Below are 27,488 nucleotides of genomic sequence, written 5' to 3' on the forward strand. Positions count from 1 at the left end.
CTAGGAGAGGTCGTCCCGCACATGCTCCATGATGGTCTTCAGCCCCAGCCAGGTCTCCTCTGCAGTGGGGATGATCTGGTTGGCTGGCAGGAAGAAGCCATAGTGCCCAATATCTCTCAACTCAAAAGTGAATGCATACTTGATGCCATTATCTTATGCCCAGTCAACACTGCTGCCACTAGCTGGATCTGTTAAGTCAAAAGAGATAACACCTTTGAAGCCTAGTTCCTTTCAGGGTTAGATGGGAAGGGGCCTGGAGCTCTGCCCACCTGTGGTTCCTTAGCGATCTACAGTTATTTCTGAAAGTCATCAGGCCTACAACACATAAACACTGGCCTGATCCCTATGTCTCAGACTGTCCTGCACCATAAGGGTCTTCACTAGTCTCAATCCAAGAGATTTTAAATCCTCATTTCCATCTTGTCACCAACTCACTGTGTAGACTCATTCAGATCACTGGAAGCAAATCTTTACAGAGTGTGGTAGGCAGCCTCCAAGATAGCCATGATGATCCTTGTCTCCTGGTATTCACATCCTTGTGTTGTGCCCTCCTACACTGGACAGAGCCAACTTGACCTGTTTTTCAGGAGACTGCAGAAATGAAAGTGTGTGCCCTTCAGAGTTAGGTGATAAATATCATGGCTTCCGCCTTGCTCTCTTTTGGGTCACTGGCTCTGGGGAGCCAGCTGTCATGTTGTAAGGACACTCAAGCAACCCTATAAAGAGGTCTATGTGGTGAAGAACTAACTCACTGCCAATAATTAGCCTTCACTTGCCAGGCATCTGAGTGAGCCATCTGAGAAGAAGATCCTCCAGCCCCAGCAAGCCTCTAGATGACTGCAGCCCTGGAAGACACCTTAACTGCAACATCCTGAGAGGCCCTGAGCCAGAGCCACCGAGATAAGAAGCTCCTGAGTTCCTGACCCACAGAAACTGTGTAAGAAAATTAATGTTTATTGTTTTAAGCTGTTAAATTTTAGGGTAGTTTTTTACATCTCAAGAGATAACTGATACACAGAGAGAAAGAAGCACAGCCCTTGGGACTCCCCTTTGCCGAAACGCAAGAGGCCTGTTTTCCTGCTTCTTCCAGTCAAACTCTACTAGAGAAGAAACTGGCTAAAAGTGCAAAGTGTAGATGATACTGAATAATAAAATAACAATGTAATAGCAGCTATCATTTGTTGAACATCTACCATGAGCCAGTCATCATACTGTAAAGTTTACATTTATGATCTCATTTAATCTTTAAGAAGCCAATGAGGTAGGTATTACTGTCCTTGTTTTTCAGATGAGAAAATCCAGGTTTAGAATTAATAATCTATCTAAGAAAATACAGATGGAAAATGGCAAGGCTGGAATTTAAACCCAATCCATCTGATGACAAAGCCCATGCTTTCTTCAACCGACTTGGGATCCATTTATTATATAATATATATATAATATATGTCTGTTAAATGAAAATATGGGTCCCTTTGTTTTTCCACTGTTCCTAAGGGTTGTTTCTCATGATACTCATGATACCATTTGTGATTTTCTAGAGATGCTGCTTCTGCTGCAATTACATGCTCCCAGAGGTTATGGAACAGGCTCTCCTATACTCTCTGAAATTCTTATGTAATTCCCACAGCGCTTCTCTACACTGAGAAAAATGATGAATAAAAAAACAGACAATGGCACCAGAAGTTTCTAGAAGTTATTTACATGGCAAGCTCAAGTATTTCAGAACAGATTTTCAATTCAGGAAAGGGTCAAGAAGACCTCTGCTGAGCAAAGTGATGAGGTTCATGAACTTTACTTTACTTGGGTCCCTGCTAAGTCTACCTACTCTTTTTAAAAAAAAACAACAACACATATGGGGGACTTCCCTGGTGGCACAGTGGTTAAGAATCCACCTGCCAATGCAAGGGACATGGATTCGAGCCCTGGTCCGGGAAGATCCTACATGCCATGGAGCAACTAAGCCCCTGCGTCACAACTACGGAGCCTGCGTGCATACAGCCCGTGCTCTGCAACAAGAGAAGCCACCGCAATGAGAAGCCCATGCACTGCAACAAAGAGTAGCCCCCTCTCGCCACAACTAGAGAAAGCCCATGTGTAACAACGAAGACCCAAACACAGCCATAAATAAATAAGTAAATAAATTTATAAAAAAAAGAAAAAACACATATGGGAACATACTAATAACACTGTTCTGTACACTGTATTTTCAATTAACATTTGAAGATTATTCCCTATTAGCACATACAGATCCACCTCACTCATTTAAGGGCTGCATAGTGTTTCATTGTAGTAATGCACCAAACGTGTTTTTATCCAGCACTCTACTGATGAACATTTAATTGCTTACCAGTCTTTTGTGACTATAAACAATGCTGTCATGAACATCCTTAATACTCACAATCTATCCATGAGCTAAACGAGCCCAAAGAACTTGTTTCCAAGCCCTTAGTAGATCAGAATCAGTGAAGAGGAGGGGAAAGGGTTGCTAGAGGAAGGTGGCCTGAGGAAGGAGACATGAAAACTCTAAAAAGCAGACACAAGAGTTAAAGAAGCAAAACAGGCTGTGCTGTTTAACAAAAGGATTGAACAGTCCAGTACAGCACAGAAGGCCTTCAAGATACAACAACTGACATTCAGAAGGCCACTCAGTCATGAAGAAAGGAGCTTAAATCTCTTCTACATACTCCGTTTAAGAAGGCAGGAAAGTGTGAAAAACATTTTAGAATTATTTTCATCCAAAATGATTAATCTAAGAAAAAGTTCAGCACTTGAAGGGACAAATGTCAACTACTTATATAACACATACCATAACCCAGGGAGTTAGAGTGTTTTTATACAAAAATTGATTTCATTTTGGGGAAGAAAGAAGGGCAGACAAAGCCTATAAAAAATACAGAAGATGGGCTCTTGAAAGAGGTAGGAAATACTATGTATCCTGGACAATGCTCAGGAGAGCCTTTCTCCTCTTCTGCTGGAGGAATCTGATAAGTATCTCTTAATTTTAGCACAGCTTATGCTGGGGAGAAGAATGTTTCTGACATGGGAGGAAAAGGCCATTCTTTAAACTGGCATCTGACCCAAAAGCCAGGACCCTGGTGACCCGCAAAGATCTTTTGAGAGGACCTCCTCAGAAGGCTCCTGCCAAGTTCCTTTAGCTCTCTTTGGTGTAGGACTCGGTTCTGACTAATTAGAGGGTGGAAAACCTCTCCTGATGTGTTTGTTCTCTGAGGAGCTCCCATTCAACACTAGTAATAATAAACCATGAGTAATTACTGGATTGTTGCTGCAATTAGCAACACAACCACCAGCATCATGCTGAGTGCTTTATGCAGCTTGGTGGCATGTGAAACACAGACAAGAGTGCTGAGATCAGAGTACAGAGGAAGACTCAAGAGGTGGGTTGGAGAATCTTCACAGAAGAGGAAGACTGAGGGGAACAGCTAGTTGAGGGTGAAGTAGGTAGGACAGGAAAGCAAGTTACAGTATGGAAAAGGAAAGAATTATCAACAAGTTTGCAGGCGCTTTGAGGGTGGACCAACTGTTGGAAGATTATTTACAGAAGAGGCACAGGAGGGGAAAAGATAGGCACTTGCTTGAAAGGAGCTTTGCTCCCCACATTTTTAGTTTCTGTTTCCCATTTATAGCTGGGGCCTTGGAGAATAATCATATCCTTCAATTTGATCTAAAAATTTAAAGATCAGACTCACAGAATAAGGGAACTGGAAGGATCTCAGCAGGAACAGAGTGAAATGTTCAGATGAAACACTTCAGTGAGAAATCAAAACAAGGGTATTTCCCCAAATTGGGGTTGAGTTGTAGGTGATGGACCTCAAGACCATCTTCAGGTCTGAAGTCTTGGTAGAGTTTTTGTTTTTGTTTTTGTTTTTTCAACTCAATGCTAATGACTGTCAGGGGAACCCCTAAGCTAAGCCTGTTATACTCAACACGTGTTCATTTTGGACAGGAAGGTGAGGGGGTCCCCTCTACCCACCGTACCACCACCTCAGTTTGATGAAGATGGCCGCACATGACAGCTACCATCACACAGACTTGACATAAATTCAGCCTATCACTAACAACAAAAAAAGACTACAACATAGGAAGGCTGACTTGCAGCTCTTCTCCCGCTCCATTTCAAGTATCCTCTCAAAGCATTTCCTTATAACCAATAAACTCAGTGAGTACTTACAGACAGTGGTGCAGGTAGGACACACTTGGTACTCAGTGCCTGACAGGGAAGCCAGAGCTTTGGCTACACACCTTGCCACCTCATTCTAGGAGTGAGGAAATCATCAGAGTGAGAAAGAATGGATCCCGAAGCCAGACATTCCTCAGCTGTTCTGTACTGCAGTGGTTTGAAAAATTCCTGACCCCATCCCCAATGTTCCCTCCTGGTCTCCTTCTTTCCCAACCAACCAGAGCAAAGCCCTGACTATGAAGTGAGGGAAATGGTATGGTTCCTCCAACTCTTATCCTCAGTTCTTTAGTTCCAGTTTGGGGCAAGGGGTAAGGAGAGAGGTGGAAGAAGACCAGATAAGCATTCTGAAGCATGTATATTATAAACACAAATTGGAGGAGCTGTGTTCAAGCTCTTCATAGATCTGCAAGGCTGCTCACCAGCCCATTAGAAATCTAATAAAGGCACCACCATCTTCACCTATCCTGAGGGAAGGGAATGTCATGTTCATGAACATGAGGGAAGGGCAAGTATGTTCAAGAGAAAACCTGCTAAGAGTTAGGTATTCCCAGAGTGGAGGTGGAGACAGGGATGCCATATATGGATGTGCCCTACACAGAGAACCTCCTTGAGAGCAGAATCTAGTCCACACCTGGCCAGCCCTGGGTGGGGCTGCATCTGCTGGGAGGCGTGTGAGCTAGCTGTGGCCCCGGGCAGAGGGGCACACTCAAGCAGACCAGCACGGAGAGAGAGGCCTGCAGTCACTCTGTGTATGCCAGCCCTACTCCAGTCAGTTCACCCTAAGTGCCTGCTCACATCCTGGGGTAAGTCATTGCATGTGACACAGAGCACCCCTAGGCTGTGACCTACACCCTACTTAAACTCTACCTTACACCAAGTGAGGAGCACCTCCCCCTTGCCCACCACCATGCTACCCACAGTTCTTGGCAAGCAGTGGGTCTGCAATACATTTTGGTCAGAAAAACAAGTGAGAAGGAAAGACAGGGTTGGGTGTGGTTCTTGGAACTCACAGCAAACACAGAAATAAGAGGCATCATCTTCTTCCTATTCCCAGTAGGCCTGATGGCACACTGCAAAGAAAAGAGAGAGAATACTGGGGCTTCTTGAAATAAGCCCTGCTCCTGGACTTTGCAGCACCCAGGGGAAAAGCATGCCCAGGGCTAGATGCAGCCCCGCTTACCAGCTCATCAGCATCCGGGGCCTTTTTGACCATGTACCCATGTGGATACATCAGCAGCTGTGAGTAGCTGTGCAGGTCAATGAAGCATTTGAAATTCCCACGTTCTTGAATGCAATCTACCACCAGTTTCACCTCCACTTCTGAACTGGCGTGGGCTCCATGGTATACTTCGGAGCAAGGGTTGTCACTGGCTCCCTCTCCTGTGGGGGGTGGCCCAAGCAGAAACCTTAACCCATAGGCTAAGGAAACAGAAATGCAGGGTACTCTACCCAGAGGAGGGGGAGAAGGTATGGGCAGGCCATTGCTAGCTTCTCCCTGAGAATCTGATCCATAGTGTGTGTAAATTGCGGGGAGGGTGTGGCAGTGGGGTGCTGGATCTGCCACACCTGAGCAGGAAAACTGGTAAGACTCCTCTAAATGGAGAGAGCTGACCTTGTATTGTATCACCAACAGTTGTCATAAATAATTAACATCATACTTGACACTGAGTTATCAATTAATAAGTATTCTAGATAATTAATATGAATACCAATAAATAATGAAAATGATTCCATTTATTCTGGTGTCAACTCATTCTCTTGGTTCAGATCTTAATGGCCAAGTACTGTCAAAAATAATCTATTGTTGTGGCTAGAATCTCTTGATTATTTGACAGGTATTTAGAATTACTGCCTTCTGTACTACCTCACAATATAAGCCCCTAAGGTATCTGGTGTATGTGTGAAACCACCCCTGTTGTGACTTAACTTTGATGCCCTCAATTCCCACATTTGTATCAGCTCCTTTCCCACAGTCACATTATTTTTCCCCCAATGGTTTTTGTGGTATTTCTATGCAAGTAAGAGAATTAAAACCATTACATTAAAATATTACATTAAAGCATTACATTAAAAACAAAACATCAGTACAGCTGAATAGTGAAAGAGAACTCTTGGGCTTTGAAATTGAAAAGTGAGCTTAGATCCTAATTCTTATCAACCATATGCTCTTGAGATTGTCTCTGAGCTTCAATTGTTTCATTTCAGACAAGAAAACTCAGTCTCCAGGTCAGAAGAATCAATAATACATGGGAAGGTACCTGGCACATAGTTGGCACTATTGTGGGGATGATTTCTAAATAACTGCAACTCAGAACCCAGGACTTCCTAATTCTCATTCTCTTTCCATGACATCAAAGGGCTGAGGTTCATATTTACATATCTAAGGGTAAACTGCTGTAGTTTAATTCTCACAATGTGATCTTGCCTGTTGGGGTAACAGTGCTAACTGCTCTCTTCTGAGTTGCCACCAACAGCCCTTCCACCCATCCAGCATTGCCCAGAAACCAGGATAGCCAGGGTACAAAGCAGGCCCATGAATTTATATACCTAAGATAGAATAGTTTTTAAAATATTAGTATTCTCTCAAGAGGACAGGAATTGTTCGGCCATTCCCTTTCAAAATTACAAATAATAATAATAATAGTAAAATGATACATAGAGAGAATAAGGTACTTACCCAAGTTTCTCAATGAACCAGCAATGGAACTAGCATGGAAACCAGCTCCCTCACTGCCAGCTCAGAGGCCTGTGGACCAGGCTACCCAGGGGTAGCAGGATTTAAAAACTGTCTCCCCCACCTACCTGCAAAACTAACATTCCAATTTCTATTTGGATTAGTACAAATGCAGGAGCTTCCAGGATTTAGAGACCGTGTCTTCCTCCATAATCGGTTCGGAAAAATTCACTAAGGAAGGAACAACATTCAGAGATGGGTCAGGGCACAGGAGAGGTGAAGGTTTTCTTTGGGGGCCTATGATGGAGATGGCACCATGGATGGGACAAGCTGCCTGCAGCTCTGGAGGCAGCTCCAGAGATCTGGAGGATCATCGGGGCTTCAGCCCTCACTAACTGCGGAGTCTCCTCTCATGCCCCAGAGAGAGGAGGCTTAGCCCTTCTGGCCTGGAGAAAAGGACCTCGCCAAAATGCCCTGATGGGACCCAGGCTGACACCATCTGAGTCCACTGAATAACTTCGGGCTTTGGTAAAAGTGGGACAAATGGACATCATGGGCCTCAGTGATCACTGATGTGATAGTAAGTGCACGGCAACTATTTTATCCTTGCCTGAAAAATTAACCTGACTCCAATCAAGCATCTAGATCTGACCACAAGAGAATAGGAAATACAGGAGATGAGGGAATAAATTAAATGGCATAGAACAAAGAAGCCATCAGGCAAATTCAGAATGTGACACATTCTACAGGACAATTTACTTGGTTTCTCCAACAAATGAATGACATTTTAAAAGATATGTGGGGGGTGCGGGGGTGGGTACCACTGTAGAATAAAAAAGCCTGCAGAGCCGTAACCACCAAATGCAGGTACAGACCTTATTTGGATCCTGATTTCAACAAACTGTCTCAAAAGACAGTTTAAAGATAATTAGGGATATCAGACGATATTAAAGAACTTCCATTAATTTTTTACAGTTGATAGTGGTATACTGTTTGTTGTTTTAATTATCATCAGCTAGAGATGAATACTAAAGAAGTTTTGAATGAAGTAACCTTATGTCTGGGATTTGCTTTAAAATGCATCAGGAAAAATGTGTGGGAGGGAAAGAAACGAAAAGAAGATTGGTAAAGTGTTGATAATTGTTCAAGATCCATAATAGGGAGTTCATTAGACTATCCTCTCTAAGAAAAAAGTATTCCCTGGTGACTCTCAGCTCAGAGAATGACTGGAAAATGAGACCCCAAGGAAGCTCCTAACGTGCACATTTTGTGGAAGTTTTCTCTAAGGTCATACAACTATTTAGTTGCAAAGCAAGGAATTCAACAAAAAAGTCTTAACTCCAAACCCAGCCTATTCTGTCAGTATTACTCACTTGAGTTTGTGTGTATACATATCCATCAGGATTGGCCACAGTCAACAAGAAAATATTCATTTTCTCCAAGATGGAGGTGATGGCTGGATCCTTCCCATAATCAGATACAGTCTAAGCAGAGACAACAAGCTTGTCAACTGTGCCCTGCAGGCTGGGTTGCTAGGTCTAAGTCCATGTATCTTCCCCAGATGCCCAACTCCTAGAACAGCATCCACCCTCTGCAGCTTCCCTGCCACCCTCATAGGTGCAGCACTCTGCAAAGCCCACGGAGCACTTCAAAACCTGGGGAAACATGGTTGCCTGATGACATCAACCTCAGTGAGTCCTGGGCTGCCTTGTTTATTCATTCCTTCCAGGGCGTGGGAACAGGGGAGGGGAAAGCCGCACATCATAATAGTTATTAGGAATCTGAGCAACGCCCCTCCCTGTGCTACGGGTAGGGAAGATGGATCCTCCACTTGCACCACTCCTCCTCCACCGGCACTGGCTTAAAGTAGACTTTCCAGAGGGACATGGAGATAGCATGAGGTCCCTGAGGGTCTGGGGGGCCTGAAAGGGACTAAAGGTAAAGCTTACCTGAGCTTTGCTACTGAGAAGACCCTGCACCCTTCCTGTGGGACTGACTATGGGTGTTTTAGGGCCACCTCTGCAGCTCATTAGCTTGCTTGCTGCTATGAATGCACTTTGTCATTTAGCCACAGTGGCCTGACTATGGGGCTCTGATCTTTTGCTTCTCGAATCAGAAAAGGCACCCCCCCAGCCTATCATGTCTGTGCATAGCGCCTTCCTATCTCATCTCCAGGGTCTAGCTGTGTGGGACGCTGCAGGGCAATCCGGACCCAACAGAATTCTGGGCTAATACAAGGCAACTTGACCTTCCTTGCAGTCCAGATCACCGTGGCCTGTGAGAGCCACTCCTGGGAATGGATACCTGAATTCAGCCAAATGGTCAGCTGCTGCCTGCTTTCTCCAGTGCTGAACTGTGGAAGGAAAAAGAGCCCAGAAAATAACCCTCCTGCCCGCCTGCATCTCCACTCACCTCTCCTCTCCTCTTCCCAGCTCACCCTTATTCATTTAATCCACTTAAGATCATTCAGAGACCAAATGTCTGAGGGCACCATCCCTTTATCGGGCTTCTTCGTGACCAGGGAGCTTAATTTGTTGGCTGGCAGGGCCCAGTTGCAGCACCGCAGCTCCGGGCAGCTTGAGCCACTCCAAGGTTGGAAGCAAATAGGAAGGGGAAACAATTGCTATTGTGAATTATAATGCCCGTGTGATTAGAGATACTATTATGCCTCTTGAAAGACATCAAATGGTAGCCCAAAAGAGAGAGACACAAAAGTGCATGAACCAGCCTGTTCTACTTGAGGCAATAAATGAAATCAGTTTTAAAATGAGGAACGGAGGGTTCATTATAGCTCTTTGTAAACAGCATGAAATGAATTCTGGCTGCTGCTTTTTAGTGTGGGGCCCCCTTGGGTCAGAGCTTGGTGCTAATGAAGCAAGGGTCTCCAGCAGTTGGCAAATAATCTAAATTTATGTAGATTATTTTACAGCAACCAGCTCAATGGCAGGTCTCCTCCCACTGGTAATTTCACCATTGCTATAAACCTGGGCTCCTCAGGGCCTGTATGGATTCAAGGGTTTGACAAATTCTAGGCACCATCACTTGGTTCCATGGTTTGTATCTCCAAATTCCTTTTTATTCATTTAGCTGGATTATTTATGTAATTTATGTCACTGCCATAAATTCTCTACTTCTTTTGCCAATACAGACCTGAAATCTGTTAGAAATATCTGGAAATTAGGCTTTATGCAGCCAAGGATCATAGACTGGGCTTAAAACTATATCAACCCTAAAATCAGCTTCCTAGATTGCTTTTCCAATAAGGACCCCTAAAAAGCAGAATAGAATTTTTAGGCCCATCCCAATTTGTCTTAATATTTACAGAAGATGGGAATAGAGGGAAAAGACTGTGGCCAATCTGAGAGCTTTCTGGAACACTAACTGCCTCCCACCTCTTCCTGATTCTGCCTTTCAGCCAAAAGTTGGAATGGGATGTGCTCCTACTAACTCCTCCCACATTAGGCAGAAGCAGGGGACCCTCTGTCAGACCAAATTCGAACCCGAGTAGATGTCTCCTCACCTCACCCTCCTCCCTAAAGTCAAGGAAGTCCTAAAAAGCTACCTCTTTCAGAGGTGTGAGGGCTGAATCTTGGACACAAGGAACCAGGAGCCTGAGTCCAGTCGGGCCCTCCAAAGTGCATAGGGCCTCACCTTCAGTACATACATTGACCGGTTTTCAAATAAATGCCTAATCTTCATCCTGCTCGCCAAGTCAGGAAAATCTCTGACAATGCTGTCTTTCTCATGGTAAATCTGAACTGTGAAAAAGTAAACACAGGAGCATTTTAAAAATTTGTTCAGCTCTGGGTGGGTATATGTGAACTTTATCTTGTTGACCTTAATGATTTTTTACAGTCCCCTAACCTGGAGGTTGTCAATATTATCGGCATGGAATGCTCATTCTTAAGCAACTGCCTAAGAATCCGTTTCTACAGTTTTCTAGAGGAAAAACACATTTTATTTGTCCACAAAATTATAGTCCATTAAACTAGAGTAGAGAGACTTGTGCAGATACTGCTCCAACAGTGTGGCCCTTTGCAGTATACTAGGCTCAATAATCAACAAGGGTCCCATTTAGCCAAGGTTCTTAAAAGCACTGCTCTCCAAACTTTTTTATCACTTTCTCCATCAGTTAAAAAAAAATTCAGTATGCACCATGAATATATATAATACAACACAAGTATATTATGTACATTATAAAACAAAAAATAGAAACAAAAATTGTTGCATTGCTCAATATCAAAAAAACAACCCAATCCAAAAATGGGCAGAAGACCTAAATAGACATTTCTCCAAAGAAGATATACAGATTGCCAACAAACACATGAAAGAATGCTCAACATCATTAATCATTAGAGAAATGCAAATCAAACTACAATGAGACATCATCTCACACCAGTCAGAATCGCCATCATCAAAAAATCTACAAACAATAAATGCTGGAGAGGGTGTGAAGAAAAGGGAACCCTCTTGCACTGTTGGTGGGAATGTAAATTGATACATCCACTATGGAGAACAGTATGGAGGTTCCTTAAAAAACTAAAACTAGAACTACCATACGACCCAGCAATCTCGGTACTGGGCATATACCCTGAGAAAACCATAATTCAAAACGAGTCATGTACCACAATATTCATTGCACCTCTATTTACAATAGTCAGGACATGGAAACAACCTAAGTGTCCATCAACAGACGAATGGATAGAGAAGATGTGGCACATATATACAATGGAATATTACTCAGCCATAAACAGAAATGAAATTGAGTTATTTGTAGTGAGGTGGATGGGCCTAAAGTCTGTCATACAGAGTGAAGTAAGTCTGAAAGAGAAAAACAAATACCGTATGCTAACACATATATATGGAATCTAAAAAAAAAAAAAAAAAGTCATGAAGAACCTAGGGGCAAGACAGAAATAAAGATGCAGACCTACTAGAGAATGGACTTGAAGATACGGGGAGGGGGAAGGGTAAGCTGGGACAAAGTGAGAGAGTGGCATGGACATATATACACTACCAAATGTAAAACAAATAGCTAGTGGGAAGCAGCCGCATAGCACATGGAGATCAGCTCGGTGCTTTGTGACCACCTAGAGGGGTGGGATAGGGAAGGTGGGAGGGAGGGAGACACAAGAGGGAAGAGATATGGGGATATATGTATATGTATAGCTGATTCACTTTGTTATAAAGCAGAGACTAATACACAACTGTAAAGCAATTATACTCCAATAAAGATGTTAAAAAAATTGTTGCATTAACAATAAATACAGGACTTCCATGGTGGCGTAGTGGTTAAGAATCCACCTGCCAATTCAGGGGACACAGGTTCAAGCCCTGGTCCGGGAAGATCCCACATGCCACGGAGCAACTAAGCCCGTGTGCCACAACTACTAAGCCTGCGCTCTAGAGCCCACAAGCCACAACTGCTGAGCCCATGTGCTGCAACTACTGAAGCCCACACGCCTAGAGCCCATGCTCCACAGCAAAAGAAGCCACTGCAATGAGAAGCCCATGCACCGCAACGAAGAGTAGCCCCCTCTCGCCGCAACTAGAGAAAGCCCACGTGCAGCAAAGACCCAATGCGGTCAAAAATAAATAAATAAATTTCTTTAAAAAATAATAATAAATACAAATATATGTAGAAATATAAATAGAAGTTGCAATAGTTTATTTCTCCATCCCAGTGGACCATCTTGCTTACACCCTGCCATACAAGCACCCCACTTTGGAAATGATTCTTCAAAAGCTTTGAGGGGGCACGTGAAGAGCTATATAAATCATGGCTACAAATGCTTCCATTTGCTTTCAGTAAAAAAAAAAAAAGTTTGATTTAAATGGAGTTCATCCATCTTAGTTGTTCAAACCTTTTGAGGGTTGAAATAAGGAAATAAACAAATTTATGTTTAGATCTTAAAATTCAGAGAAGGAGCTTTACCAAGAACGAAAATGTGCAATCAATATAGAATAAAATCAAGCTTAAAGGATTTATCAGACTTGCAGCCATTATGGCAGATTGAGCAAAAGCAAGAAACTACCTCCCAAATACATAGGCAAGCCAGATAAAATATGATGAAAATGAGTCCCAGCCAAATTTAAAAGCCAAAAAAAAGGAAAAATTGTGGGTGCCAGAAATGAAGAGGGAACAAGCTAACACAGTAAAGGGCAGAAGATGAAGCCGCAGGACCAGATACCTACTTTAGGCACCGAGAGTTTACAGCAACCAGGAATAGGAGTAGAGGGCAATGGACCCTGTGTGGGGCAAGGAGCTGGAACTTGAGAGCTGGAAATTGGTAATTCTGGCCATGCAAAGGGCCTGGAAACTCTACCCACTGACCCTAGAACGTCAGATGCCTGCCCTGAGCTGTGAGAGGAAAGAGAGTCACCCAGGAAAAGTTAAAACACCAAGATGTGTCCAGATGAGGGGTGCAAATTCACACTGCCAACATCAGGGAAAAACTCACCCACAAAACTAACAACAATAACAGCAACCACAACAATACACACAAAGGATCTGAAACTAGAAACCCTGGCAGAGACAAACATGAAATTCCCTTTAGAGACCTAAGAAGGTCCAAGTGATTGTGGAATATGAGCTCTTAAAAGCCGTTTTTAAAAAGAACTGAATATGAACAAGTCAGAAGGGAGATGGTACACCAACCCACAGCAAAAGGCCTTGCAGGGAATGATAGATGGCTGTAAGCCAGATGACAATGATACCTAAAGCCAGAGAACAAAAGTGAGTGGATGGGAAAGTGAGGCTCCTGCAGCAGGCAGGTGAGGGGATGGAGTTTCCAGAATCTGGGGTGACATTTGCCACTGGTTAGCTCAGCTAGGGAGTGCCCCATGTTAATGAGGCTAATGTCATGGGTTTGATCCCTGTGTGGGCCCTTAGCTCTGCTTTTGTCCATGGCCCTGGACTGAACTCCTAACTTTATCCAGGTGTTTTGCAGCTGTATGTCATTGGTCACAAGAGGGATCAAGGGGCAGTGCGGCTGGAAGTGTACACATTAAACAAAGCTACTGACAATCCTGGGAAAGAAGGGGAAATATTTGGTCAAGCTTTGAAAAAAACCTCATCTAGAAGAAAAATAATTCAAAGTATATGCCTCGTGAAAAGCATGCCAAGAACTCTATCTTTGGATATAAAGAACAACATATATTCAGCTATAAGAAGAACACCAATTTAGATTTGGGTTGTTTTCCTGAGTTAGTAGAGAGTTTCCAGACTAAGGAAGAAGACATTGAGGGACCTAAGAAAACCGTATACTATGTGATTCAGTTCCATTCCAGTCCTTCTTGGTTCCTCAAATTCCAATATCATATTAAATTATTCTGCTCTAAATTTCTCATTTGAAGGGTTGGCTTACCTTGAAAGTCAGTCATCTATATAAGTGATTTCTAACTAAACACAGCACCAAAACGCATTATGGAATAAATCTACGTTATAAGTAGTCACGATAAATGAGTGGAAATATTTGGTTAACCTTGGAAATAATCACTTGTCTATTTGCCTGGGATAAGAAACACTTTAATCTGAGTGAATAAAATATAGGGATTCTGGTGGGGTATAAGAAGGTTGAATTACAAGGACTGGAAATGATTGCAATTATTTCATGGTTTTCTTTGAGGGGTTGCTTAAGAAAAGAACGATGCACGTGGGAGAAAATGTTCAGTTTGTGTTTCACTATGCTCTTAGGTGTTGGTGGGAGATAAACAAACAAAGAATTAGAAAAGAATTGAAAAAATGGATAACTAATAAGAACCTGCTGTATAAAAAGATAAATAAAATTCCAAAATTAAAAAAAAAAAAGAAAAGAATTGAAGTGTACACATTTTAACCCCTCAGTGTAGGGGTACTGTGTTAGGGACTAATACCTCCTGGAAGTAAGGAAAGGGGTTACAAAACCCAAAAGACCAATGACCTTGATCTTAATCTGCTCTGAAATACTTACAGTTTCCAGGGAATGATAGACTCCATAGTTGAAGTTATTACTGCTCTATTCTTGACCTTCATTGTATTGCATTTCCTCATCTTCATTATCTAAAAGGGCCTAGAACAGACACGGCAACATTACAAAGTGATCCTTTGGGGATGGAGCTTCATGCTGTTTCCACCATATCTTGGGACATGTGCTGGCCAAGATGGCAGCATCCTTGGCACACACATCAAGAGGCACAAATGTCAAGGTGTAAAAGGGGTTCTGATTTCTTCCACATATCTATATAATCTTACTTCTTGGAGCCCAATGTACATCACCTCATTCAAAACCTCCTTACTTCCTGGAAGCAAAATATGTGCTATTTGGTTATTCTATACCACAAATTCTCTAGACATCAGTCTGCATCTGGTATCCAGTGCCTCTGAAATACCCAGCTTGGGAAACCATTCAGAAACAAAGAAATTCTTACAACCACTCATACTTTGAAGGTTTCTGGCAGATGTCTGTGACATGTGAGGATGATTAATAAGCTCACAGCTGCTCACACCATCAGGAAACTCCTGGGCCAAATCACCAATTAGTCCACAACCCACCTCAGTGAAGGAGAGAACATGAGCCAGACACTGCCTTGCTGTTCAAATACAGCTCATGAGGCTGGTGTCTGGCTTAGGCAGTGATGTTCCCTCTGCTGGGGGCTGTTGGTGACATTCTCCCTTTCTCAAAGGATGCTTTTTTTTGGCCGCACCGCACAGCACACGGGATCTTAGTTCCCAACCAGGGATTGAACCCATGTCCCCTGCAGTGGAAGTGTGGGGTCCTAACCACTGGACCGACGGGGAATTCCCAAAGGATGCTTTTTATGACTGGTCTTCAGCACCTCTCCACCAGCACCCCACCTTCTACCCACCATACACTCTGTTCTTCCCTCCTGACTTCAAATAAGAAAAGGGAGAGGGACTTAATACTTGTGGGGCATCTATGACATACCTGGCACTGTTAGACATTTTATGTACATTTAGCCACTGAATCTTCTCAATAAATTGTACGAAGTAAGTATAAGCATTACCATTTTACTGATGAAGAAACAGAGTCTCAAGAGGTTAACAGCTTGTCCAAAGTCACACAGCTAGCAGTTAGCAAAATCAGGATTTGGATCCAGATCTGGCTGGTTTCCTAAGCCATGTATGCCCTTCCTAGTACAACATGTTCCTCTAACAAGTCACTGCACTTTATTTCCATATACTTCCATGTCTTCATCTTTTAAATGGAGAAGAATAAGACCAGAACTTGAAAATGTCTCAAGTCCACTCTGGCTGCTTGGTCTTATGCAAGACCAGTGAGGGACCTTGGCCTATCCACCTGCAGGTCTTCAACAGTCACCAAGTACTCTAAGCCCTGGGACTTCAGGAATGATTTAACTGGCTGCAGACTGATAGAAGGGAACAGGACATCCACAGGATGACCAAAGGTAGAGGGAGATTTCCAGAAGTTGAGCTGAAGAGAACAGAAGTAAAACCAGGTTAAAGGATAGTTCAGGTAAAAGGCACAATGAGTTCATTCTTCTAGAACAACCGCCCAAAGCCTTGGTGATCCCTGAAGGGTTGGATTCTGCACAAGGGCAACTTCGCCATTTCATAATTTTATCTGGTCAGGCCTGCCCAGCAGGCAATACCTGGCAAAGCCCAAGAAGTAATAAGTCAATGAAGATAGAAAGATGGAGCCCACTGCTGAGGCCTCTCATCTCCCTGGACAGCACTGCTGCGATCTACAGCATTTCTCCCTCACAAACCCTCTCAATTGTATAAAGGCATGTTGACTAATACAGGATTATACACAGAAACTTTTCAGGAATAACAATGCCAGTGCTGCAAGGGTCTTCTCCCACTAAAGTTAATTGATACCCAAGAGAAGGAGAACTAGGTACCTTAAAGTTGTCTGAATTCACTAGCTGACTTAGTTTGCTGATCTCAACTCCATTTCTGACATTAATCCTGAAAACTTGGTCCCTGGAGAAAGGAAAAAAAAAAAAAGCAAAAGATAATGGTGAGCTTTCAGCTGGCAAATAAACCCCAGGCCTACTATCTCAGACATAACTGCGCCGAATGAGAGGAAATGGTCTAGTCTTTGGTTATAATGTATAGCCATTAAAAATAAGACTACGTGGCAAATATGAAAAAGTGCTTATGATATAACTTTAAGGGAAATATTAAGTGAAAGAGCAGGACACAAAATTGTAAGTATGCCATGATTGCAAGTATGGAAAAAGCAGATGCATTGGAAGAAAAACAGACAACGGAAATATAGCAAATGCTGACAGTGCTTATGTTCGGGTCATGGGATTATGGATGACTTACTTTTTTCCCCTCGTATCTGTTTTCTGTAATGTGGTCATATTACTTTATAATGAAAAACATATATATTTTGCAGAAAGGAATGTTCCTGAGTTACACGCAAAGCTAACTCAAGACATAAAGAAGCACTTCTTCACTGTCAGGGTCTAGGACTGAAACTCTGGCTGAATGTCCATGCTGGAAAGAGCTAGAAAAGAGAACAGACCTTCCATCCTTGGAGGGTTAGTTATTTTTCCTCTTAGCAAAGAGGGGAGAGGCTGGGTGCTCTCCCAGGCCCTTCCAGCTCCAGAACCCTATACAAATGCATGGTGCTGGGGCTGAACTTGGGATTCATCCACCCTATGGGGCCCTGATAGGGACCAGAAGGGAGCCCCTTTGTTGTTTATCCCGCACTTGCTTCCTATACACCATTTAGCTCCCGCAGCAGCAGCAGGGGTAGAGGCCCCTGAAGTCCTGTGTGTGGGTGGGAGAAGGCCGAGCCTGAAAAGCTGCCTTTGTGCTCTGGGCCGGCTCAGAAAGCCAGGGGAGCCATTAGGCGGTTGCTAGGTGACGGCCCGAATGAATCCACACTCAACGCTGTCACATGCGTCATCCCTTTGACACAAATGAATGCGGGAAAAGCTGCTGGAGAGGGCTGTGGGCTGAAGGACCTGTTGACAGAGAAAATGGTTCTGTCACAGGGAGCTAAACGTGCAGCCACATGTGGCAGATCAGCATCTCCTCATCAGAAAACTGGCTCAATCCGGATGGACTCTCGGAGTTTAACTTTGTTCTGGGAGCTTCTGGACGATCTCCGTGGGGTCTAGGCTAGCATCAAGGAGGCAAGGTCCACTGCAGAGTTGCTTCTGTTGCAGGTGGCAGGTCTGGAGGAAACACCATTGATGAAGCCTCACTTTCTCCCAGCTCATCCGGTCTCCACAGGGTTCTCGGAGGTGGGCAGCCAAGTGCATCCCATGGGAGCTGCTGAGGCCATGGTGGAGAAGCCACTGGCTGGCGGGTCTCAGCCTGAACCCAACAGGCTTGCTAGGTGTTGGACTGCAGCCCTGCAAAGATGGGGAATCAAACCACCATTTCCCTGACACAGGCAAGCAGCCTTGCAAAAGAAACAGGTTGAAAACAGAAGAGAAATCTTTCTTCCTGGCTGAGTACCAGGACCCATCTGCAGAACTCATGCTATGTCACAACTCACCCTCAATACCCCAGAAAAAGGGGCATCTTAAAAATGGGTGTTCTGGAAAGTGCCTGTGCATTGGCATCTTTGTTAGCAAAATGAGGCCTCAGTAAAATACAGCACTGACTTGAGTAATCACAAAGAGAAAGAGGAGAGAGAAGGAACAGGAAGAGGAAAAAAAAGAGAAACATAAGAATAAGGAGCTCTTAAGAGTATGAAAATCATGTTACACATTCATCCACAGCATGTGTTTTAATTCTCCCAAAGTGATAACTTTACAACAGAACTTTCATACTCCTGGGCACTGTTCATGATAAGGGAACACAGTGAATCTAACTGGCCCAGATGATGATTAAAACCACAGTGCATTTCATCATGTCCTAATTAGCCCAGCTCTAAAGGATAAAGACACATCTGCAGCATGCAGAGAGACAGGACAGAAAGGCTGGTGCAGAATGGAGTCTTTCCTCATCTGTCTCTCCTCCACCTCTCCCTCCTACACATTCTTGGCTCCAGCCTCACTGAAATTCCGAATCCACCATATACTTTGCCCTTCTATGACTTTGCACATGCTGTTCTCTCTGCCTGGATGTCCAGCCCTTTTCTTTACCTGCCTAGCCAATCTGCCACCCAGGCTTTAGGACCAGTTCCCATCACCCAGGAGGTTTCCCCAACCAGAGCAGACAACCTTAGCGACAGTCTTCAAATGGTGCTAAAAGCTGGCAGGGCGTGGGGAGAATCTTATGTTATTCTCATGAACATAAGCCCATCAATATCTAGAAACAGAGAGAACAGAACATAAGTGGGTGCCAGGTGAAGGGCAGCCTTTCTCTTGCCCTCACTGTCCTTGTCTCTATTTGGAAAATGCCTTCCTGAAAGTGTGGGTGGCGGAACACAACCTATAGCCACCATCTGGAAATCTTTTCATAGACCTCAAGCTCTTCCTGAAGATGGAAGATTGGCCTGGGAAGGGGGACATGTTGAGGTTTGCAGGTTGCCATGTTCACCTCACCTCCTACTCCACACAGGTAGGTGCTCCTAGAGCTCTTCTTAACTCTGGTACTCTCCAATACCCATGGCTGGCCAGCTGCTACTGCGCAATGGCTAGTGATCAACTCTCAGTCACCCTCACATGTGTCCCATGTTCTGGACAGTCAATAGTCACCTTGGTGCTGAGCTTCTATCTCTCCCCCTTCTACCGTGTGGGCAGCCAAGTGGCCTGTTCTTTGTGCCTTTCTCACCTGCGTCCCCAGCCAGGCTTAGAAGCCACCACAAGAGATGATTTCACAGAACTCTTAAATGCCAACCAGTTACTGCTGATGTTACAAGTTCTGCAACTACTTCCTGTTCTATGCTTGCTGTGCACCTTTAGGCATCCTGGTCACCATCCTATCCTTAGGATGAGTGAAGCCCAGGATAGAAGACACCAGCAGAGTGAGAGAGACTGGGGAGGTAGGTGAGTTAGATGGAATGAACAGAGAGCAGGGGGTGTGGTGGGGGGAGAAACCATCATCTTCATCTCCATCAGCACTGTTCCCCCTCCAAGCCAACCTGCATCCTGGCTTCCCAACCACTTGAATGCTCAGAGGCCAGCTTCCCCTTTCTCTAAATGTTCACCAAGCTGGCTGCCTAGGCCGTGTCTGTGGACCTCAGGAAGAATTCCTCCACCTTTGCTGGGTTCCCTACTATGAGGCAAGAACAGATTTGGGGGTAAGGATGACACTATTGGTTAAAACCATCTGCAATTTGCTCAGGCACACAGCCCTTTCTGTGCAAGCGCCTATGGTGAGCACTCCAGAGCTCAGCCAAGAAGCTTCAACCCAGGTGTCCGCTGCATTATAAGAGAAGTCTGTATCCTGAGAAAGAAAGATTTTTTAGCCAACGTAATAGGAGAAATGAGAGCCTGAGAGCTCTATGCACCAGCCCACATGGCAGCAAGCATAGTTATTACACACTTACTGCTGAGCTGCCTGTGGAAAAATCTCCTTCCCTGACCACCTGCTATGCCTAAACCATCTGAGCTATTTGGCAATAGAGGCCAGGTGTGAACAGAAGTCATCCCATAAAAATTACTCAGTCATATATAAGTAATTACCTCAATAAACAATCCCAAAGTCCCTTTAGCCAGATAGTATAATGGAGAGTAAACTAACAGATATAGACAGAACAGTGAGATACAGGATTCTATCTTGTGTTATAAAATAGCATATGGGTTTTGCTCCAACTCCCCTGCTTACTAGCTAAGTGGCCTTGGCCAGGATTCTTAACCTTTTTTTTTTTTTAACAGATCTTGATTGGAGTATAATTGCTCCACAATACTGTGTTAGTTTCTGTTGTACAAGAGTGAATCAGCCCTATGCATACATATATCCCCATATCCCCTCCCTCTTGCACCTCCCTCCCACCCTCCCTATCCCACCCCTCTAGGTCGTCGCAAAGCACTGAGCTGATCTCCCTGTGCTATGCAGCAGCTTCCCAGTAGCTAGCTATTTTACATTTGGTAGTATATATATGTCACTGCTACTCTCACTTCGTCCCAGCTTCGCCCTCCCCTTCCGTGTCCTCAAGTCAATTCTCTATGTCTACATCTTTACTCCGGCCCTGCCCATAGGTTCATCAGTATCTTTTTTTTTTTTTTAGATTCCATATATATACGTGTTAGCATACGGTATTTGTTTTTCTCTTTCTTACTTCACTCTGTGTGAGAGACTCCAGGTCCATCCACCTCACTACAAATAAGTCAATTTCGTTTCTGTTTATGGCTGAGTGATATTCCATTGTATAGACGTGCCACATCTTCTTTATCCATTCATCTGTTGATGGACATTTAGGTTGCTTCCATGTCCTGGCTATTGTAAACACTGCTGCAGTGAACATTGTGGTACATGTCTCTTTTTGAATTATGGTTTTCTCGGGGTAGATGCCCAGTAGTGGGATTGCTGGGTCATATGATAGTTCTATTTTTAGTTTTTTAAGGAACCTCCATACTGTTCTCCATAGTGGTTGTATCAATTTACATTCCCACCAACAGTGCAGGAGGGTTCCTTTTTCACCACACCCAATCCAGCATTTATTGTTTCTAGATTTTTTGATTATGGCCATTCTGACCCGTGTGAGGTGATACCTCATTGTAGTTTTGATTTGTATTTCTCAATAATTAGTGATGTTGAGCATCTTTTCATGCACCTCTTGGCCATCTGTATGTCTTCTTTGGTGAAATGTCTACTTAGTTCTTCTGCCTATTTTTTTATTGGATTATATATTTTTTTATATTGAGCACCATGAGCTGTTTGTATATTTTGGAGATTAATCCTTTGTCCATTGTTTCACTTGCAGGTATTTTCTCCAATTCTGCGGGATGTCTTTTTGTCTTGTTTGTGGTTTCCTTTGTTGTGAAAAAGCTTTTAAGTTTCATTAGGTCCCATTTGTTTATTTTTGTTTTTATTTTCATTACTCTAGGAGGAGGGTCAAAAAAGATCTTGCCATGGTTTATGTCAAAGAATGTTTTTCCTATGTTTTGCTGTGAGAGTTTTATAGTGTCTGGTCTTTAATCCATTTGGAGTTTATTTTTCTGTATGGTGTTAGGTAGTGTTCTGATTTCATTCTTTTACATGTAGTTGTCCAGTTTTCCCAGCACCATTTATTGAAGAGGCTGTCTTTTCTCCATTGCATGTTCTCGCCTCCTTTGTTGTAAATTAGGTGTCCATATGTGTGTGGGTCTACCTCTGGGCTTTCTATCCTGTACCATTGATCTATATTTCTGTTTTTGTGCCAGCACCATACTGTCTTGATTACTGTAGCTTTGTAGTATAGTTTGAAATTGGGGAGCCTGATTCCTCCAGCTCCATTTTTCTTTCTCAAGATTGCTTTGGCTATGTGGGGTCTTTTGTGTTTCCACATGAGTTGTAAAACTTTTTGTTCTAATTCTGTGAAGAATGCCATTGGTAGCTCAATAGGGACTGCACTGAATCTGTAGATTGCTTTGGGTAGTATAATCATTTTCACAATATTGATTCTTCCAATCCAAGAACATGGTATATTTTCTCCATCTGGCTATGTCATCTTTGATTTCTTTCATCAGTGTTTTATAGTTTTCCGAGTACAAGATTTTCACCTCCTTAGGTAGGTTTATTCCTAGGTATTTTATTCTTTTTGTTGTGATGGTAAATGGGATTGTTTCCTCAATTTCTCTTTCTGATTTTTTGTTGTAAGTGTATAGGAATGCCAGAGGTTTCTGTGTATTAATTTTGTATCCTGCAAGCTTACCAAATTCATTCATTAGTTCTAGTAGTTTTCTGGTGGCATATTTAGGATTCTCTATGTATAGTATGTCATCTGCAAACAGTGACAGTTTTACTTCTTCTTTTCCAATCTGTATTCCTTTTCTTTTTCTTCTCCTATTGCCGTGGCTAGGATCTCCAAAACTATGTTGAATAATAGTGGCGAGAGTGGACATCCTTGTCTTGTTCCTGAACTTATTGGAAATGCTTTCAGTTTTTCACCATTGAGTATGATGTTTGCTGTGGGTTTGTCATACATGGCCTTTATCATGTTGAGGTAGGTTCCCTCTATGCCCATTTTCTGGAGAGTTTTTATCATAAATGGGTGTTGAATTTTGACAAAAGCTTTTTCTGCATCTATTGAGATGATCATATAGTTTTTATTCCTTAATTTGTTAATATGGTGTATCACGTTGGTTGATTTGCATATACTGAAGAATCCTTGCATCCCTGGGATAAATCCCACTTGATCATGGTGTATGACCCTTTTAATATGTTGTTGGATTCTGTTTGCTAGTATTTTGTTCAGGATTTTTGCATCTATGTTCATCAGTGATATCAGTCTATAATTTTCTTTTTTTGTGATAACTTTTTCTGGCTTTGGTATCAGGGTGATGGTGGCTTCGTAGAATGAATTTGGGAGTGCTTCTCCCTCTGCAATTTTTTGGAAGAGTTTGAGAAGGATCAGTGTTAGCTCTTCTCTAAATGTTTGGTAGAATTTGCCTGTGAAGCCATCTGGTCCTGGACTTCTGTTTGTTGGAAGATTTTTAATTACAGTTTCAATTTCATTACTTGTGATAGGTCTGTTTATATTTTCTAATTCTTCCTGGTTCAGTCTTGGAAAATTGTACCTTTCCAAGAATTTGTCCATTTCTTTTTTTTTTTTTTTTTTTTTCTGTGGTACACGGGCCTCTCACTGTTGTGGCCTCTCCCGTTGCAGAGCACAGGCTCCGGACACACAGGCTCAACAGCCATGGCTCACGGGCCCAGCCGCTCCACAGCACGCGGGATCCTCCCGGACTGGGGCACGAACCCACGTCCCCCGCATCGGCAGGTGGACTCTCAACCACTGCGCCGCCAGGGAAGCCCCTGTCCATTTCTTCATGGTTGTCCATTTTATTGGCATATAGTTGTTTGTAGTAGTCTCTTATAATCCTTTGTATTTCTGTGGTGTCAGTTGTGATTTCTCCTTTTTCATTTCTAATTTTATTGATTTGCGTCCTCTTCCTTTTTTTCCTGATGAGTCTGGCTAAGGGTTTATCAATTTTGTTTATCTTCTCAAAGAACCAGCTTTTAGCTTTATTGATCTTTGTTATTGTTTTCTTCATTTCTTTTTCATTTATTTCTGCTCTGATCTTTATTTCTTTCCTTCTACTGACTTTGGGTTTTCTTTGTTCTTCTTTCTCTACTTGCTTTAGGTGTGCGGTTGGATTGTTTGAGATTTTTCTTGTTTCCTGAGGTGAGATTGAATTGCTATAAACTTCCCTCTTAGAACTGCTTTTGCTGCGTCCCATAGGTTTTGGGTCATCGTGTTTTCATTGTCATTTGTTTCTATGTATTTTTTAATTTCTTCTTTGATTTCTTCAGTGATCTCTTGGTTATTTAGTAGTGCACTGTTTAGCCTCCATGTATCTGTGTTTTTTTCAGTTTTCTTCCTGTAACTGATTTCCAATCTCATAGCATTGTTGTCAGAAAAGATGCTTAATATGATTTCAGTTTTCTTAAATTTACTGAGGCTTGATTTGTGACCCAAGATGTGATCTATCCTGGAGAATGTTCCATGTGCACTTGAGAAGAAGGTGTATTCTGCCACTGTCAGGTGGAATGTTCTATAAATATCAATTAAATCTATCTGGTCTATTTTGTCATTTAAAGCTTGTGTTTCCCCCCCAAAAAAAAAAATTAAAAAAATAAAATAAAATAAAGCTTGTGTTTCCTTAGTTATTTTCTGTTTGGATGATCTGTCCATTGGTGTAAGTGGGGTGTTCAAGTATCCTACTATTATTGTGTTACTGTCGATTTCCCCTTTCATGGTTGTTAGCATTTGCCTTATGTATTCAGGTACTCCTATGTTGGGTGCATAAACATTTATAATTGTTACATCTTCTTCTTGGATTGATCCCTTGAACATTTTATAGTGTCCTTCCTTACCTCTTGTAAGGTCTTTATTTTAAGGTCTATTTTATCTGATACAAATATTGCTACTCCAGCTTTCTTTTGATTTCCAGTTGCATGGAATATCTTTTTCCATCCCTTCACTTTCAGTCTGTATGTATCCCTAGGTCTGAAGTGGTTCTCTTGTAGACAGCATATGGGTCTTGTTTTTTTATCCATTCAGCCAGTCTGTGTCTTTTGGTTGTGCCATTTAATCCATCTACATTCAAGGTTATTATTGATATGTATGTTCCTATTACCATTTTCTTAATTGTTTTGGGATTTTTTTTGTGGGTCTTTTCCTTCTCTTGTGTTTCCTGCCTAGAGAATTTTCTTTAGCATTTGTTGTAAAGCTGGTTTGGTCGTGCTGAATTCTCCTAGGTTTTGCTTGTCTGAAAAGCTTTTGATTTCTCCATCAAATCTGAATGAGATCCTTGCTGGGTAGAGTAATCTTGGTTGTAGGTTTTTCTCTTTCATCACTTTAAGTATATCTTTTCAATCCATTCTGGCCTGCAGAGTTTCTGCTGAAAAATCAGCTAATAACCTTATAGGGATTCCTTTATATGTTATTTTTTGCTTTTCCCTTGCTGCTTTTAATATTTTTTCTTTGAATTTAATTTTTGTTAGTTTGATTAATATGTGTCGTGGTGTTTTTCTCCTAGGGTTTATCCTGTATGGGACTCTCTTTGTTTCCTGGACTTGGGTGACTATTTCCCTTCCCAGGTTAGGGAAGTTTTTCACTATAATCTCTTCAAATATTTTCTCAGACCCTTTTTTCTTCTTCTTCTTCTGGGACCCCTATAATTTGAATGTTGGTGTGTTTAGTGTTGTCCCAGAGGTCTCTGATATTGTCTTCAATTCTTTTCATTCTTTTTTCTTTATTCTGCTCCTCAGCAGTTATTTCCACCATTTTGTCTTCCGGCTCACTTATTTGTTCTTCTGCCTCAGTTATTCTGTTATTGATTCCTTCTGGTGTATTTTTCATTTCAGTTATTGTGTTGTTCATCTCTGTTTGTTTGTTCTTAGTTCCTCTAGGTCTTTGTTAAACATTTCTTGTATTTTCTCAGTCTGTGCCTCCATTCTATTTCTGAGATTCTGGATCACCTTTACTATCATTACTCTGAATTCTTTTTCAGGTAGAGTGCCAATTTCCTCTTCATTTATTTGGTCTTGTAGGATTTTACCTTGCTCCTTCATCTGTGACTTATTCTTTTGCTGTCTCTTTTGTTGTTGTTGTTGTTGTTGTTGTTGTTGAGTGGGATTGTGTTCCTATCTTACTGGCTGTTTGGCCTCAGGCTTCCAACACTGGAGTTTGTAGGCTGTTGGGTAGAGCTGGGTCTTGGTGCCGACATGAGGACCTCTGGGAGACCTCACTCCAATGAATAGTCCCTGGGATCTGACGTTCTCTTTTAGTCCAGTGGTTCAGACTCAGAGCTCCCACTGCAGGAGCTTCAGCCCGACCCCCAGCCATTCACTTGGGGGTTCCTCCCATCTTCTTGGGTGTCAAGGTCCCCCACCAGTGTCTGACAGGTGCCCTAATTGTGGGGAGAAATGTACTCCATGTCCCACACTGCCATCTTGACTCCATCCCCACAAATCTTCTAGTAGGGTACCATGCCATCGTTTCATCTCTCCTACCTCCCAAATGTCCTCTCCTTTGGAAACCTCAAGGCATTCTGTGTGGAGCATGTGTACATGTGTGTGCACACACATGCACACACACACAGAATCTACAGGTGTATCCTTGCATGTCACTTTTCACAGTTATGGCTAGGCAAGACCTATCAAATCTCCATATGCCAAATGCTGACAAGAAAGCTCCACCAAACCTTAACCATTAACAGAGAGGTGAAGCCAAAAAGCCTATGACCCAGGTTTTCCCTTAAGCATGGCAGAAATTGAAACAATTTCTGGTAATTCTTAGTAATTCATAATATAGGAGTAAGAAAGTAGGAATGCCTGAAACTGAGCTTACAAATAAGAACTAGGAAGGAAAAGAATTGGCAGGAATTAGGGAGCTGGGGAGGGACTGTGGAGACCACCTAGTCCTGATATCACAGATAAAGCTGAGCCTGAGAGAGAAGTAATTGACCCAGGATGACACAAGGGCAAAGCTGGGACAGGGGTCCAGGTCTTCCTTCCCAACACCATACCACTTGAGGTATAATCAGCCATTCATTTCCAAATCCACTTGGTTCCCATATCTCTGAACTAACCAAGTAATAATAAGTCCAAAACGAACTTACCTAAACAACTTTTCTTGGCCACAGATGCTGGACCCAATAAGGTCCCCAAAGAACAGTATCCACTTCATGTCCCCAGGGTGTCAGTCATAGAGTGGCTGAGTCAAGCTGTATTTATAAGGAGTCTGAGGCAGTCTCATGTCCTCAAAAATGCTAATGTGATTCCCAAGCACCCTTGAAACTCTGACAGTACGTCAGATGCCTCTTCCATTCCTTTTGAGTGATAAAAGCCAAGCCTCTTGATTTACAAGGTCAGGAACTTGCTCCTCAGGCTGGAAAAGTCTGTGCTAAGGGTGCTATAATGCTCATCACTTGGTATTTAAATAGTGTCTTTTGAGTAAATATACAAGTCCCATAGTGCTGGATAGAATTTATACTGATAGAGGAGGCCAGATTATAAACCTGAGATGAAGTTACCTCAAGAATAAAAATAAATAAATAAAGACTATCAAAGAAACCCCAAGCCAACTCCAAGAC

At 42.6% G+C, this 27,488-nt stretch overlaps 1 protein-coding gene across 1 annotated transcript; it reads right to left on the bottom strand.

Moving 5' to 3' along the window:
- Positions 1-27,082, bottom strand: LOC131762738 (carboxypeptidase A4-like). Its single transcript, XM_059074467.2, is given in 11 exon segments — positions 1-188; positions 4,190-4,274; positions 5,379-5,578; positions 7,001-7,103; positions 8,246-8,356; positions 9,121-9,225; positions 10,524-10,625; positions 14,825-14,923; positions 16,172-16,306; positions 16,737-16,818; positions 27,015-27,082. Coding segments are annotated over 11 exon segments (1,278 nt in total).
- Between the last annotated feature and the right edge of the window lie 406 nt (positions 27,083-27,488).

The sequence above is a fragment of the Kogia breviceps genome, chromosome 9 (assembly GCF_026419965.1).
Source record: "Kogia breviceps isolate mKogBre1 chromosome 9, mKogBre1 haplotype 1, whole genome shotgun sequence".
Classification (NCBI taxonomy): domain Eukaryota; kingdom Metazoa; phylum Chordata; class Mammalia; order Artiodactyla; family Physeteridae; genus Kogia; species Kogia breviceps.